This window comes from Rhincodon typus, chromosome 29 (assembly GCF_021869965.1).
Source record: "Rhincodon typus isolate 14 chromosome 29, sRhiTyp1.1, whole genome shotgun sequence".
NCBI lineage: Eukaryota > Metazoa > Chordata > Chondrichthyes > Orectolobiformes > Rhincodontidae > Rhincodon > Rhincodon typus.
Genome location: NC_063360.1, coordinates 16932670 through 16950005, shown reverse-complemented (window position 1 = coordinate 16950005; position 17336 = coordinate 16932670). Strand labels below are relative to the sequence as shown.

The following is a 17336-nucleotide window of genomic DNA, read 5'->3' as shown; positions in this document are numbered from 1 at the left end:
CCACCTCACCCTGCACCTTCTCACCCTGCACCACCTCACCCTGCACAACCTCACCCTGCACATTCTCACTCTGTACTTCTCATCGTGCACCATCTCACCCTACACCACCTCATCCTGCACCACCTCACCCTGCACCTTCTCACCATACACCACCTCATCCCGCACCACCTCACCCTGCACTTTCTCACCCTGCACCATCTCACCTTGCACCTTCTCACTCTGCACCACCTCACCATGCACCTTCTCACGCTGCACCACTTCACTCTGCACCTTCTCACCCAGCACCTTCTCACCCTGCACCACCTCACCATGCACCTTCTCACCCTGCACCTACTCACCCTGCACCTTCTCACCCTGTACCACCTCACCCTGTACCACCTCACCCTGCACATTCTCACCCTGTACTTCTCACCCTGCACCCTCTCACCCTGCACCTTCTCACCCTGCACCATCTCACCCTGCACCATCTCACCTTGCACCTTCTCACCCTGCACTCTCTCACCCCGCACCACCTCACCCTGCATCACCTCACCCTGCACATTCTCACCCTGTACCCTCACCCCGCACCATCTCACCCCGCACCATCTCACCCCACACCTTCTCACCCCACACCTTCTCACCCCGCACCTTCTCACCCTGTACCCCTTACCCTGCACCTTCTCACCCTGCACCTTCTCACCCTGCACTACCTCACCCTGCACCTTCTCACCCCACACCACCTCACCATGCACCTTCTCACCCTGCACCTTCTCATCCTGCACCATCTCACCCTGCACCACCTCACCCTGCACATTCTCACCCTGTACTCCTCACCCTGCACCGTCTCACCCTGCACCTTAGTAAAATCGTGATATAAGCCATGACATGGTGGCCGTCCTTAATCAAGGTTGCTACCTGAAGAAGAAGAATGTATCAGAAAACAGCTGTCACGGAATAGAAAATATTTAATTTTGAGAACACAAGCATAAATATGCTGTCATCTGGTGAATATTATGGGAAATTAATGCACCATTTTAAACAAATAATATCCCTGGACAAAGGAATTTGAGTGGGCACAATAGTCAATTAGAATGATCAAATGCCATTTACTCTGAACCAATTCACTTTAACACACAGCTGATACTCTTCTAAGATACGCAACATTGATGAATTTCTGCCCCAGTATTTTCAGCACGTGTTGATGCACTCACAAATGGTTAGTCCTCCTATCATGCATTTCAGATTATGCTTTCTGAGTCACTTTGTTGTCTATGTGTTTATTTTACAGCTTGGCAAATATTGAGGACACCAATGTGGACGCAGTCTGCACTTTCGGAAATGACTCTAACCGTCAGGAAGTTAATAAAGTCACCGTATACCACACATTCAGAGACAACGCCAAGAGCATCTCCACCTTAGGAGCATATTCACTGGACAATAGTAGGCTCTATGTAAATGGTATGTAGTATTTCAAGGAGATACTCTGTCTGATACATTCTATTCGATCAACTTAAATGGGTTAATCTGATAAAATCAAGGATAACCTTCTATAATAATTTTTTCACCATGTATTTTTCATTGCAACACTTGGTTTTGATTTTACAGGCTACCACGAATCTGTTCCTTCTTCCAGTGAGTATGGTTTATATTTCCGTATTCCTTTAACTCTGCATTTTAACACAATGGATAACATAGACGAAATCAAAATGCTTGAATTGCCAAAAATTATCTGAGAGGCAGTAGCTACTGTTTAGAGTTTTCTCTCAATTATTTCATGGGGCTGTGCCATTGATGGCAAGGCTAACATTTGTTACTTATCCCTGATTGCCCCTGAAGGAAGTTAAGTGTCAATCATATTGCTGTTCGTCAACTACTTCAGTTAGTTTTATATTCCTAACTTTTTGGACTAAATTAAACTCCACCAGCTGCCGTGGTGACATTTGAGCATTTGTCTGAGTCTCTGGGATACTAGTCCAGTGATATTACTTTCATTTCACCATGTGACCATTTAGGGCAGCATGGTGGTTCAGTGGTTAGCACTGCTACCTCACAGCACCAGAGACCTAGGTTCAATCCCACCCTCAGGTGATTGTGTGGAGTTTGCGCATTCTCCCCATGTCTGCTTGGGTTTCTTCTGGGTGCTCTGGTTTCCTCCCACAGTCCAAAAATGTGTAGGCTAGGTAAATTGGCTATGCTAAATTGCCCATAGTGTTCAGAGATGTGTATATTAGGTGGGTTATAGGGGGATGCTCTGAGGGTTGGTGTGGACTTGTTGGGCCAAAGGCCCTGTTTTCCACACTGTAGGCATTCTATGATCTATGTCTATTGTTAACAGATGATCTTGTTTATAAGACAAAATAAACACCTCGAACTGAGAAATTTTTGAAGTTTCAGCCAGAGACTCTGTCTCTGCTGTGTTCATTCTAAAATTTTATGTGAGTTATATTGATGGGCTCATGCTGAAACAGAATAGAAACAGTATTTTGTGCATAGAATTGAACATGTAGCTCAATTTTAAAACAAGCACTGAACTCCAAATCAGAAGATAGTCAACAAAATCAGGACAATTTTCAGACTACAGATAAGCAAACTGCTTCAGGATCATCAAGCAATGTTTGTCCAGTAGTGTCGGTGATCACAAATATATGTCAGATGGTAACTCTGAATGTATCATATCCCCAAATATCCAAAACCCCTAACTCAAACTTGAAACAATCTGCATGTACACCTAGATTCTGGTGCATTTTGTGCTATTGTCTTTAAAACAAATGATACAGACACAGAAATGTTTTACTTATAATTCAACATTTTTCTCATGTTTCCTAATAGCCATATCACCAATTATGAGCACAACTCTAAACCTGCAAACAAAGCCCTTTGATTTCAATGTGACTTTCATTATTACTAACCTGATCCTGACTGCAACTCTACAATCATCCAGTTCTGCACTGTACAAATCTGCAGCAAATATTATTGTTTATCAGGTCAGTCCATAACATAATTATCTTAAAAAGTATATATTCTAATGAATTGAATTACAATTGCCTCTAAAACACTGATTATTACCTTCTTTCAGATGAACAACCTGTTTACCAACAGCAAAATCAACAGAACATTCTTAAGCTGCAAAGTTTGCTCTTTCAGGTAAGGAATATTGACAATAAAGCTTCACAGTAGTTATTGAAAGATTACTCTAGCATTTAGTAAATCATTTTGTCCTACAAAAATATTACAATGGTAATTTTTCCCAGTTATTCTACAGAGTTCTGATTGTGGATTTTGTAATGAGTGCATTAGCATGATTTAATTTTAATTTGTTTGTGGTAGCAAAATAATTCTATATTTCCTGAAACCATTTGTGTTGAAAGATTTAAATAGCCTATTAAAAAGGATAGATTTTCCTGAGCCAGGACCCAAAGCATCAACAGGTCATAAAATCCAAAATGTAACAGACATGAGGGAGATACTCCAATTTCTGCTGTATTTTTGTAAACACTCTCCAGAATATACATCTTTGCGCTCTACTGTTTCTGCAAGCTAAGGTAATGAAAGCTTTCACAGTGATCGGAGAAGATATTTATGGCCTCAAGCAACTTGCTGTTCTCTTGTTGAAAGCATTCAGACGTTGGAAGTGCTTAAATTACAGTATTAGAGTAGTAAATTGCACTGAGTCTTGATATTCCTCCTGAGCTGTAGATTCTTACTGATGAGGACACTTACTATTTCTTTGAAAAAAAATCACCATTCACAAGGAACCTCAGTGAGGCCAGTGTTATTCTTCATCCTGGGGTTGTGGCTTCCAGCTGTCAACTTGTATTTGTATTTGTCCCTGGCCAATTAACTTTGTTTAGTGTGGGTCCCGTAATAAGATCAACAGCACGAAGTTTGATTTTGTTCCAGCTAAGGCAGACTTCAGCACTGCCTCCTTGGCAGAGCCCAAATAGTTAGGTAGCCCTCGAATAATCAAGATGCTGTCTGAAGAAGAAGACACATGCAAAAGAAACTGGTTATCAGTTCTGAGGTTTGGTGAGATTTGATACTGGGAATGTTGAATATGCTACCTTGTTAATGCCATGGATGCATTATTTTAAGTAAGTGGACATATCTCCTACAAATGAATTTCAATGTACAAAATCATCAGTCAGCATGATTAAATCCCATTTAATTTGAACCGATTCCCTTTAACACACAAGAAATACATTTTAGATATACGACAATGAGGAATTTCTGCTTCAGGATTTTAAACCTTTGCTCAGGCACCCATGGAAAGTAATGGGCCCCTACTTGCACTTCAAGTTATGTTTTCTGATTAATTTTGTTGTCTATGTGTTTATTTTACAGCCTGGCAAATATTGAGGACACCAGTGTGGATGCAATTTGTTCTTTCAGAAATGACTCCAATCCTCAGGAAGTTAATAAAGTCACCGTATACCACACATTCAGAGACAATACAAAGAGCATCTCCATCTTAGGAGCATATTCACTGGACCATACCAGCCTCTATGTCAATGGTATTTTGCATTTAAAGGAGATATTCTGTCTTTTTTCATATTCCATTCTTTCAGTTTGAATGTGTGGATCTGATAAAATTGAGAATGATTATTTCAATTACATGAAATTTGTGTCATGCTTTAAAGGTGACTCTCCATCAATTTTACATAACAAAAAATGGTTTTGATTTTTCAGATTACCACGAATCTGTTCCTTCCTCCAGTGAGTATGGTTTATATTTCTCTGTTTCTTTAATATTTACTTTTGTTACAATGAGTAACATGGAGGACATTTTTATTTAAGCCCAGTTTCTATATTATTGCAAACATTAGGTGTACAGTATTTACTGTTTAAAGTCAATAAGTAATTCTACTTCTATAAAAGGTTTGCCCTTGGAATTGAGAATTTATGAAGTTTCGACTAGGGATCCTGCTTGTGCTATATCATCCTGTCTGCATACATGAACCATATTAACAAACTAAAGGGTGAGCAACAAGAACAGGACCAGCACTACTTAAAAATAGACTGTAACCCAAATTTAAAACAAATTAAAGATAATAAGAAGGTAGGAGGAGATGCAACGACGTCTGGACATTTCATACAGATAAGCAAACAATGCAGGATCACTAGTTCAGTAATTTTTCTCCACTTGGTCATATGATAGTAAATATTGCTAGGGTAAATGGTATCATCAAACGTCTAGAAGCCCTCACTCCAACTTGAAATATTCTGTGGTGGTTTCCATATTTTTAGTTTGCTTTGTTTTACTCTTTAAGACAAATGATATGGCCACAGAGATGTGATAATTTCAATTCAATGCTTTTCTCTTTATTCCTTATAGCAGTATCACCAACTGTGAGCACAACACCAAACCTGCAAACACAGCTTTTTGATTTCAATGTGACCTTCATTATTACTAACCTGGCCCTGACTGCAACATTACAATCTTCCAGTTCTGCACTGTATAAATCTGCAGCAAATATTATTGCTTATCAGGTCAGTTCACAACTTAATTATTAAAAATATCTACTTTAAGTAATTGTATTAGATTTGTCTCTAAAACTCTGATTATTACTTTCCTTTAGTTAAATAACCTGTTTACAAACAGCAAGATCAACAGAACATTCTCAAGATGTAGAGTTCGTTCTTTCAGGTAATGAATGTTAAACCACAGCAGTATTTGTTTCAAGATTGCTTTAACATGTAGTAAGTTCTTTCATGTTACATTTGTGTTAAAATGATATAATATTCCAGTTATTCTACAGAGTTCTGAAGATATGAACATTTAAATTAATAGAAGTCGCAGGCCATTTGTCACTGCGATTCTGTTTCGCTTTGATATGATCCAGGCTGAACTGATTGTGGCCTCACACTACTTTCCTCTTACCCTACATATGTCATTTGACTCACTTGTCAATATAGAATCAATTAGGAATCGATCTAACTCGGCTTCAACAGTATTCAATGATCCTAGCTCCACTGCTGTCTGGGAAACAGAATTCTGCAGATAAATGACCCGCTCAGAAAAATAAACTTCCTTTGATTTCCGTCTTAAATGGGAGAGCTCATATTTTTACATTGTGTCCCTCAGTTATGGTCTCGCTTGTAAGTCCAAACACCCTTTCAGCATCTAGCCTGTCACATATACCCAGATTCTTATTTGTTTCAATAAAATCACCTCAATTTACTGTAAATTCCAACTGGTGATGGTGTAAGCTTTTCTCATAAGATGTGTTGCTTTGATCATCAGATGATTAGCATTATTTATTTGTTCCTGTCAGATAGCTATGGATTCAATAAGCAAAGATTTTCCTATTTTTCACTAAACATTTTGAGTTGTGAGGGTTAAATGACTGAATAAAAAGATGATCGTTCCTGAGCCAAGATGCCACAGGATCAAAAAGCCACAGAATATTGCACAGGGTTAGACAATCTCAGGAATGTATGTCTTTGCTTTCTACGAGCTAAGGTAATGAAATTTTTCACAGTGGTCAAGTAGCATTAGCTGCTCCTGGAGCATTCTCTCTTATCATCGTAGAATACCCACACAGTGGAAAGAGGCTATTCGGCCCAACAAGTCCACACTAATCCTCTGAGGAGCACCCCACCCAGACCCATCCTCCTAACCCTGCATTTTCCCTAACCTACACATCCCTGAACTCTATGGATAATTTAGCATGGCCAATACACCTAACCTGCACACCTTTGGAGTGTGGAAGGAATCCAGAGCACTTGGCAGAAACCCACGCAGACACAGAGAGAATGTGCAAACTCCACACAGACAGTCGCTCAAGGCTATAATTGAACCTGGGTCTCTGACGCTGTGAGACAACAGTGCTAACCACTGAGCCAGAACTTGGTTGAGAGTATTTAGACTTTACAAGTGCTTAAATGACCATATTAAAGCAAACAGTCATTTTGGAGGACAGAACTCAAATATTGGTGAAAAAAAGACATTGTCAAAGATTTTCAGTCATTCAGACAATGCACAAGACAATAGCAAAAGGAAAACAACATGTATACTGCATGAGAGGAGAGTGCTGTGTGTCACAGAGTCATAGAGTCATACAGCTCAGAAACAGACCCTTCGGTCCAACCAGTCCATGCCGAACATAATTCCAAACTAAGCCAGTTTCACCGGCCAGCTCCTGGCCCATATCCCTCCAAATCTTGTCCAAAATGTACATAGCCAAATGTTTTTTAGACATTGTAATTGTACCCGCATCCACCACTTCCTTAGGAAGTTCATTCCACATGCGAACCACCCGCTGTGTAAAAGAAATTTGCCTCTTATGTCTTTTTTAAATCTCTCTCCACTCACCTTAAAAACGTGCCCCCTAGTCTTGAAATCCCCTATCCTAGGGAAACGACAACTACCGTTAACTCTATCTATACTTCTCATTATTTTATAAACTTCTATCAGGTGGCCTCTCAACCTATGCTCCGGTGGAAAAATATCCTAGCCTATCGAGCCTTTCTTTATAACTCAAACCTTCCTTACCCAGCAACATCCTGGTAAACCTCTTCTGAACCCTCTCCAGTTTGATACTAACCTTCCTATAACTGGGCAACCAGAACTGGACACTGTATTCCAGAAGAGGCCTCACCAATATCCTATACAACCTCAACATAACGTCCCAACTCCCATACTCAAAGGACTGAGCAATGAAGCCAAGCGTGCTATATGCCTTTTTAAACACCCTGTCTATATGTGATGTAAACTTCAAAGAATTATATACCTGCACTCCTCGGTCCCTCTGTTCTACAACATTACACAAGGCCCGAACATTAATTGTATAAGCCCTACCCTTGTTTGTTGTACCAAAATGTAATACCTCACATTTATCCAGATTGAACTCCATCTGCCATTTTTCATCCCATTGACCCATTTGATCAATATCCCCTTTTAATCTTAGGAAACCTTTTTCACTGTCTACAATGCCACCAATTTTGGTGTTGTCTGCAAACTTACTAACCATGCCTTCTATATTCTCATCCAAATCATTTATATAAATGGTAAACAAAAGAGGACCCAGAACTGATTCCTATGGAACACCACTGGTCACAGGCCTCCAGTCCGAAAAGCAACCCTCTGCTATTACTCTGTCTCCTGCCATTAAGTCAATGATGTATCCAATTGGCAAGGTCACCCTGAATTCCATGTGACCTAACTTTACTAATGAGTCTACCATGCAGAACTTATCAAAGGCTTTACTAAAATTCAAATAAACAACATCTACTGCTCTGCCATCATCAACCTTTTTGGTAACTTTCTCTTTCTCTAATGGTACAACATTAGCCACCCTCTAGTCATCAGGCACCTCACCCATAGTTATAGATGATGCAAATATTTCTGCAAGGGCTCTCGTAATTTCCTCCCTTAATTCCCACAACATGCTGGGATACATTAGATCGGAGATTTATCCACCTTTATATTCTCTAAGACCTTCTGAACTTCCTCTTCTGTAATGTGAACTGTTTTTAAAACATCAAAGTTTATTTCTCTGCATTCTCTAGACTCCATTTCTTCCTCCACAGTAAAAACTGACATGAAGTATTAATTTATTATCTCTCCCATCTCCTGGGCCTCAACACAAAGGAGGTCTCCTTGATCTTTAAGAGGCCCTACCCTCTCTCTAGTTCCTCTCTTGTTTTTAATGTATTTGTAGACTCTGTTTGGATTATCCTTAACCTTATCTGCCAATGCATCAATACCCAGTTATCAGCTCCACGAGCTGAATAAATTTAGTTCAGTCAACATAAGCAAATATGTGCTGTTGCATTGTGAATTGAATGGGAAATTAATCACTATTTTAAAGAAATTGTAATATCCCTGTACAAATGGAATCTCAATGTGCTTGATTATCAATGAGCATGAATTAACTCCCATTTATTTTAAACCTATCCACTGTAACACCAAGATCTACACTTTAGATAAATAACATTGAGGAATTTCTGCTCCAGAATATTGCTGAGGCCCTTTGATAGCTTTTAGACCTTACTTGCACTCGAGGTTATATTTTCTGATTAATTTTGTTGTCTGTGTTTATTTTACAGCCTGGCAAATATTGAGGACACCAGTGTGGACGCTGTCTGTTCTTTCAGAAATGACTCTAATCCTCAGGAAGTTAATAAAGTCACCATATACCATACATTCAGAGACAATACAAACAGATTCTCCACCTTAGGAGCATATTCACTGGACCATACCAGCCTCTATGTCAATGGTATTTAGCATTTAAAGGAGCTATTCTGTCTTTTTTATATTCCATTCTTTCAGCTTGAAGGTGTGGATCTGATAAAATTGAGAATGATTAATCCATTTACATGAACCTTTTTTCACTTTTTAAAGATATCTCTCCATTAGACCTATATAACAGAAAATACATGATTTTGATTTTTCAGATTACCACGAATCTGTTCCTTCCTCCAGTGAGTATTGTTTATATTTCTGTTTCTTTAATATTGCCTTTCATCATAATAGGTAACACAGAGGATATTTTCATTTGAGCCCAGTTTATATATTGTTGCAAATATTCTTCTAAAAAAAATATTATGAACCTTGGAATTGAGGATTAATTAAGATTCAACTGGAGATCCTGTGTGTGCTGTATCACCCTGTCTACATACATGAACCATAATAATACACTTATACTCTTGCAGTGAGCAACAAGAACAGGACCGGCAATGCTTTCAAATAGAGCTGTAACCCAAATTTAAAACAAATTTAAGATAATAAGAAGATAAGAGACTAAGCAACAAACAGACAATTTTCTACAGATAAGCAAACAATTGCAGAATCACTAGTTCAGTAATTTTTCTCCATGTGATAGCAAATATTACTAGCGAATTTTGGGTGAAGGTTATCATCGAACATCTAGAAGCCCTCACTCCAACTTGAAATATCCTGTGGTGGCTTCCAAACTTTTGGTTTGTTTTGTTTCAGTCTGTAAGACAAATGATGTAGTCACAGAGATGTTTTATTTTCAATTCAATGCTTTTCTTTTGCTTCATGACAGCAGTATCACCAACTGTGAGCACAACACCAAACCTGCAAACACAGCCTTTCGATTTCAATGTGACCTTCATTATTACTAACCTGGCCCTGACTGCAACACTACAATCTTCCAGTTCTGCACTGTACAAATCTGCAGCAAATATTATTGCTTATCAGGTCAGTTTACAACTTAGTTATTAAAACTAATTGTAATTGTATTAAATTTATCTCTAAAACTCTGATTATTACTTTCCTTTAGCTAAATAACCTGTTTACAAACAGCAAGATCAACAGAACATTCTCAAGCTGTAGAGTTCGTTCTTTCAGGTGTTGAATGTTAAACCTCAGTGAAATTTATTTTAAGATTGCTTTAACATTTAGTAAGTTCTTTCATGTCACTTATGTGTTAAAATGATATAATATTCCAGTTATTCTACAGAGTTCTGAAGATGTGAACATATAAATTAATAGCAGTCATAGAATAGGATGGGAAATTAATCACTATTTTAAAGAAATAGTAATATCCTTGTACAAATGGAATCTCAACGTGCTTGGTCATCCATAAGCATTAATTAAATCTCATTCATTTTAAACACTGCAACACATGGGCATACATTTTCAATAAACAACATTGGGGAATTTGTGCCTCAGTATTTTGCTCAGAAGGCGATGAAAGTTTACAGACCTCACTTGCACTTCAGGTTATGTTTTCTGATTAATTTTGTTGTCTATGTGTTTATTTTACAGCCTGGCAAATATTGAGGACACCAGCGTGGATGCAGTCTGTTCTTTCAGAAATGACTCCAATCCTCAGGAAGTTAATAAAGTCACCGTATACCACACATTCAGAGACAATACAAACAGATTCTCCACCTTAGGAGCATATTCACTGGACCATACCAGCCTCTATGTCAATGGTATTTAGCATTTAGAGGAGACATTAATTGTTTTACATTCCATTCTTTGAGCTTCATTGTGTGAATCTGATAAAATTGAGCATGTTTCATCCAAATTCATGAATTTTATTTCACTCTCAGGAAATCTTTCCATTAGATGTATGTAACAGAAAACACATGATTTTGATTTTTCAGATTACCACAAATCTGTTCCTTCCTCCAGTGAGTATGGTTTATATTTCTGTTTCTTTACTATTTCCTTTTATTACAGTGGGTAACACAATGGAGATTCCCAGCTTAAACTTAGCTTATATTCTGTCCAAAATATTTGAGAGACCATGTTTACTGTTTAAGGCCAAAATGTGTTTAGAGTTTCCTATTTCAGTAAACTGTTTAGGTATACTCTTGGTATTCAGAATTCTTGGAAATCTCTACTGGAAAACCTATGTGTGCTCTTCCATACTTTGTACTTATGTCAGCCATATTAATAAACTGATACTACAGCTGTGAGCAACTAGAGCAGAAGCAGAATTTTTTACTTTGAATTAGACCTCTCGGCTAAATTTAACAGAAGCCTGAGATTCCAAGTTGGCAAATACTGTAAATGTGAAATAAAAACAATCTTCTGAAAATACTCTGCAGGTCAGATGGCATTTGTAGGGAGAGAGTCAGAGTTATAAATGTAATTACTGTTAAGAAAATGCAAAAACATTGAAAGGCAGGAGGGGGGAAAAATAAAAGACAAGGTCTGTGATAAATTGGAAAGCAGGAGAGATTAAATGACAAAAAAGGAGTGTTACTGCAAGGCAAACAGAAATAGTAATTAAATAAGTGAAGAACCAAAAATGGTCCAGAGGATTTGTGACTGCGAAAAGCAAAGTTGCCATTAACAGCGGATATGAAAAACATCAATTTCTGCATGTTGATAATTATATCCAAACTGCGTCACCACCACCTGTTTCAATTCCTCCACTAAATTTGATTTGTCACATTGCTTGTCCAACATTTCATATTAGATTAGCAGAAATCTTCCCCAGTTAAATATTGGGGTCACCAAAGTAATTGATATTGGTCATTTTCTCAAACAGTGTTCCCCATAGTCTTCAACACTATCTATCTTCCTGGCTATTGTCTATGGCTGAAATAGATCCTTCACCATCTTGGTCTTGGATCTGATCCCAGGATGAAATTTGAACTCTGTTGCTTCTCCATCATCAAAGCTCTCCACTTGCGTTTCTATGACATCATTTCACTGTCCATTACCTCAGTTCATTTGTTGTTGAAGCCCTCAACTCTGCCTCGTTACTTTTCAACTTGTCTATGGGTCGTGATCTCCTATCTGGCTTTGCACCTCACACCCTTTAAAACTTTGCTGCTTGCATCCTAACTCAGGTTAACCTGTTTGTCTATCATCCTCCCACTTGTTGACTGTTATGATCTGACAATATCTCAGTTTTAAAGCTCTCATTCTCAAATCCCTCCTGTCTACCTTTAAAATTACCTTCAGCCCGTTGATATTTGATGAATAAACATCAGAATGCTACTTGTACTTGAGTTCTTGATAGTGTAATTAATGTGCAAACATTTGTTCGAGAAAGCTGACATTGTGGTATTATATTCCCTTGCCCTAGATCCTATCCACTCAGGCCCAAAATGTCATCAAGTATAGACAAATCCTCTATGAGGCATACCATTACCTCAATTGGATCTTGTGAAGGTCTGATCGAAGGATGCTGCATCTTCAGAAAGGCTCACCTCCTCCCCCTCCAGCAGAGAGGCCTTAACAGGCATTCCTGCAATAAAAGAGAAGAAAAGTTTGCTTGTGGAAGAACAGAATGAAAGATGTTGGCGGTTAAAGCAGGTTCCAATACAAAATTTGTGGGGTGAAATCGATGCCAGAACGAGCAAAACCAGCTAAGTTAGGAAGAAGTCCGACATGAAATCTTCTTCAGTTTTATCAGTCACTATGGCCTTGACTCTGCCCATACTAGTCACTGGAATAGATAACACAGTGCGGAGCTGGAGGAACACAACTGGGCAGGCAGCATCAAACATAATTTTCTGAAGAACGGTCCTGACCCGAAACATCAGCTTTCCTGCTCCTCTGATGCTGCCTGACCTGCTGTGTTCCTCCAGCTCCACACTGTGTTATCTCTGACTCCAGCATTAGCAGTTCTTACTATCTCTAGTAACTGGAATACTTTGTTCAAATGAGAAGTGGGTTTTTAGTCTGACTTTCATCTTCCAGTTTCAGCTTACGTTGTGTGCATTCTATTTCTGCCAAAATTAAAGTGTGTTAATAGGTCTTGTGAGGTGCTTGAAGAATTTGTCAGTTGTGGTAGACCAGCTAATGTTTAGTGCAATAGATCTGGGATAAAGTAGAGTTGAAATGGTGGTAATTTGAGAAATGATATTCCCTATATTGGTGGAAAAAGGTTCACAGAATTAATTCCCAATTGAGAGGCTGAATATATTGCATTTATGAAGAGAAATCAGAGTTAACGTTTTGGATCAGGGTTCTGATGAAGGGTCACTGAATCCGAAACGTTAACTCTGATTTCTCTTCACAGATGCTGCCAGACCTGCTAAGCTTTTCCAGCAATTTCTGTTTTTGTTTATCATTTACAGCATCAGCAGGTTTTTTTTTCTATTTTTATATTGGATTTGTGTTCTGATGCAGAGGTCATGTGATGCATTGGGAAGTGTCTCTGCCACCCAGCATAAGTTCTGGTTCAAGTCCTACTCTAAGACTTGATGGCCAAGGAAGATGCATGCTTCATGTGGCCAGACATTTTGGGTATGAACTTGCAAATCCTTCTAAAACATGCCAATGGCAGATGGTAAGAGTGGAAGAAATTCCTGGTCAACCATGTGATGTAAAAACTAGCTCCATACCTCAACATGCCGCTCACACTCCCTGAGTGAACTGTCATGCAGCACTATCACATTCTCTCTGGAGTTCAGAAGAATAAGGGATGATCTTCATGCAACACAAGTTTCTAAAAAGCTTGATGGGTTAGAAAGAGAGAGCAATAGAAGCATTGAGTGCTTGATGAGCTCAGCAGGTCAGGTTACATCTGTGAAGAGAGAAACAGAATTAATGTCCGATGTGACTCTTTCTCGGAACTGAAGGGAGAGGTGAAAATGTGATGGCTTTTGTACAATAGAAAATGTTGGGAGGAGTAAATAAAATGTCAGACAAAGTTTAGGGTTTAGGTGGTTTGAACATCACAGGTATCACAGAACAAAAGGGAAAAGGGAGTGGTAATAGTTGTAGAGGAGGGATAGGTCTGGACTACATCTTAATAGATGTTTAATAGTGGAATTTAGATTAGTTGTTCTGAAAGAAAAACAAGGAAAACCAGATACTGGGTGGGGAAGAGAGAAGGCGATAAAGAGAGAGATACATAGCAAAATGAAAGTTGAATTCAACTTTGAGTCCAGAGATTATGTTATTTTAGCTTCTGTTGGGCTTCAAAGGAACATTGCAAGTCATATTACAAAAATGTGAGCACGAGAGAAAGATGGTGTATTAAAATGGTAAGCATGTGCAGTGAAAGGAGGTGTTGCACTTTGTTTTGTGTTGTGACATCTGTGATCGCCAATCTCCCTTGCCCTCTAACCTTCTCCCGATTTGCTTTCTGTTCCCTTGCTCATTCCCATCTTTATCCTCATTAAAAAAAGTCACTTTCCACCTGTCTTCATTTTTGAAGATGTGTCATATTGGACTCTGTCCCTCACACCACAGACGCTGCCAGATACCTGTTTCACCAGTACTTTTGTTTTTATTTCAGATTTCCAGCATCCTCATTATTTTGCTTCAGAAATAGAGAGGTTAGAGAATCTAGAACATGGGGGTCGTATTGTATTTTTAACGCTTAGAAGCACAGAATTTTGGTTTCAAGGGATCAAAGGAGCAGGTGGGGAAGTGAAATTGAAAAAGATCAGCTATCTTCTTATTGAAGAGCAGACTCGAAGGGACATATAGCCTATTCTGCTTTTACTTTTGGCCTTAAGAGAAGGAGTTAATGTCGCACAGTAAAGGCAAATTATTAAAAGGGAGTCCTATGATAATGGGGATGCAAGTACCAAATAGTATTCGTACTTTGGCAACTCAAGTGAGTTTGTTGAGCTTCTTCTGATACTGCAACTTTCTCCTACATTAAAATAATGGGATTTCATCCTGTCAGCGGTGTACAATTTTCGAAGCACTTCCGGCATCTCAGGCAGGAAAATAAATTTCCCTTCAATTTTTGTTGGTTACACCAAGGCTTCTAAACCCTGGTGCTCGTCAGCATTTGCGGCCTCCATATTTCTGATTGCAACTGTGTACTTCTAGAATTTTCCCCAGCATCTATTTTCCCTTTTAGAGGTTCTTGCTGTATTTCTGCGCTATCCTAGGATACACTATATCACATCATGGAGATTTATTCAACTCTACATGTTCTAAGACCTCCAGCGCTTCCTCTTCTGTATTTTTTAAAAATATCAATATTTATTTCCCAAGTTCTCTAGCTTCCATTTCTCTCCCCCAGCAAAGTTTTTTTGTGATATATTTGTTTTCTATCTCTCCTGTCTTCTGAGGTTCAATACAAAAATTACCTCTTTGATTGTTAAGGTCCTACTCTCTCCCTCTCTAGTCACTCACTTGCTTTTAATGATCTTGCAGAATCTCTTTGGATTATCCTTCTCCTTATCTGCCAAAGCTATCTCAAATCACTAGTACTTGATATGGGTTCTCCTGCACTCCTAAACCCCCAAGCCCCAATTACACAAATGGTGTGTGTGACATAAATGGTAACCTACATTTCGTGTCCCAAGTTTAAGACAGTTCTCTCTGGTTTCTAAACCAAGTGTTTTAAATATTAATGGAGAAAATCATATTTTAGATGTTACAAATTAATTCAAATGTGACATACAAAGTTAGGAAAATGTTTTATTACATAATTCTTATGTCTGCTCTATTCCTTGTACAACTGTTTATTCCTTATAGCTGAAGAGCCGGTTGTGATAGTGACACAATCTCCAAATGAGGGGACAAGATCCACTGACTTTAATGTCACCTTCACAATTAGTAACCTGACATTCGTATCAGATTTACAAAACCTCAGTTCCTCTCAATATCAAGCTACATCAAGCCTTGTTATTAATTCGGTAAGCCAAGACTGGAATTATACATTATGTTCTGACTGATATCAATCAATATCAACAGTGTGCTTCTGTCTCTAAAACATTTTCTGTGATTTTTTTTAATAGCTCAGGAATCTCTACAGAAAAAGCAAGATAAAGAAAGCATTCTTACATTGTAAACTTGCATCTTTCAGGTAAGATTAGTGTCCATTAACCATTCATTGTTTGCATCAAAGTATCTCAACAGAAGCCTGTTGAAAGTACAGTAATGCCTTTCATACAAAATTTAAGTTATTTAAAAGAGAAGTAGGAAATGCTGGAAATTCTCAGCAGGTCAATCAAAATAAGAGGTAATGTCAAAAGTATAGGTAAGATGAATGGTGGTTTCAAAAACATACATGCAGACAAAAACACACACACACATACACACACTCACACAGCTACTCTGTGACACACTGAGACAAGCACAAATGCACACACATATCCACACACACAGAAGCAAGGAGCTAAAATGGAAAACAGAAAATGATTATGAGACTGAAACAATGTTAACATGAAAGTGTAAGAGGCAAAACGAAAAATATGCTTATAATAGAGAAATTGGCAACATGCAGGGAACATGAAGGGAGTATATCTGCAGTCTGTCATTGAAACAATATTAAAACTGGAAAGCAGTAAAATGCCCAAGGGAAAGAAAATATATCTTTTTCCTTGAACATGAATTAACTTCATTGGAACTGTGAAAAGGTCAATAGCAGCGAACCCGAGAGGAAGCAGAAGAACTAACTGAAATGACAAGGGTTAGTAGATACTCCACAGATTGGAAATATTCAGCGAAGTGATTACCTGCCATTAAAAGTTGTCCTTATTTCAGTTTAATAAGCTTTCGGTTTTCACATTGGAAATAAAGGCTATGATCAGGTACAACCATCTTGTAACTATATTGAAAATGAATTTTGATCACTTGACGATTATTTTCAATGAGCATGATGGAAATCATGCTGAGATATAACTGCTTTGGAAATTAGATTATACCCATCACTGGAATCTGCAGCTATTCCTATCAAATTAACATGGTTGGGGCTCGTGAACTGAACCTCAGTAATCCCATGAAAAATGCTATATATGACAAAAGAAGCTGACCAAGCTGACTCTCCGAGAAAAATAGCTGCTTAAGGCCCTGGTGTATGCATGTACCAGGAAGTGGCTTTAACAATTGTTTGAATTTGTTTCAGCAATCTAGAGGAGGCCAGTGTATTGTACTGATGCTGCACCACACCACAGATATTGTATGAAACCAGGAACTCTCAAAATGGGCAGTCCATATCCTAGGCACACACCTT

At 38.5% G+C, this 17336-nt stretch overlaps 1 protein-coding gene across 1 annotated transcript in view; it reads left to right on the top strand.

The window, feature by feature from the left end:
* Window positions 1-17336, top strand: part of LOC109916746 (mucin-16-like) — a 34248-nt gene that overhangs the window by 4314 nt on the left and 12598 nt on the right. The window contains exons 7-18 of the mRNA XM_048613867.1: window positions 1268-1437; window positions 1585-1611; window positions 2809-2963; window positions 3056-3123; window positions 4321-4490; window positions 4666-4692; window positions 5312-5466; window positions 5556-5623; window positions 9028-9197; window positions 11059-11085; window positions 15857-16017; window positions 16120-16187. Of these exons, the coding sequence (XP_048469824.1) occupies window positions 1268-1437; window positions 1585-1611; window positions 2809-2963; window positions 3056-3123; window positions 4321-4490; window positions 4666-4692; window positions 5312-5466; window positions 5556-5623; window positions 9028-9197; window positions 11059-11085; window positions 15857-16017; window positions 16120-16187 (1266 nt within the window). The remainder of the gene's footprint in view (window positions 1-1267; window positions 1438-1584; window positions 1612-2808; window positions 2964-3055; window positions 3124-4320; window positions 4491-4665; window positions 4693-5311; window positions 5467-5555; window positions 5624-9027; window positions 9198-11058; window positions 11086-15856; window positions 16018-16119; window positions 16188-17336) is intronic.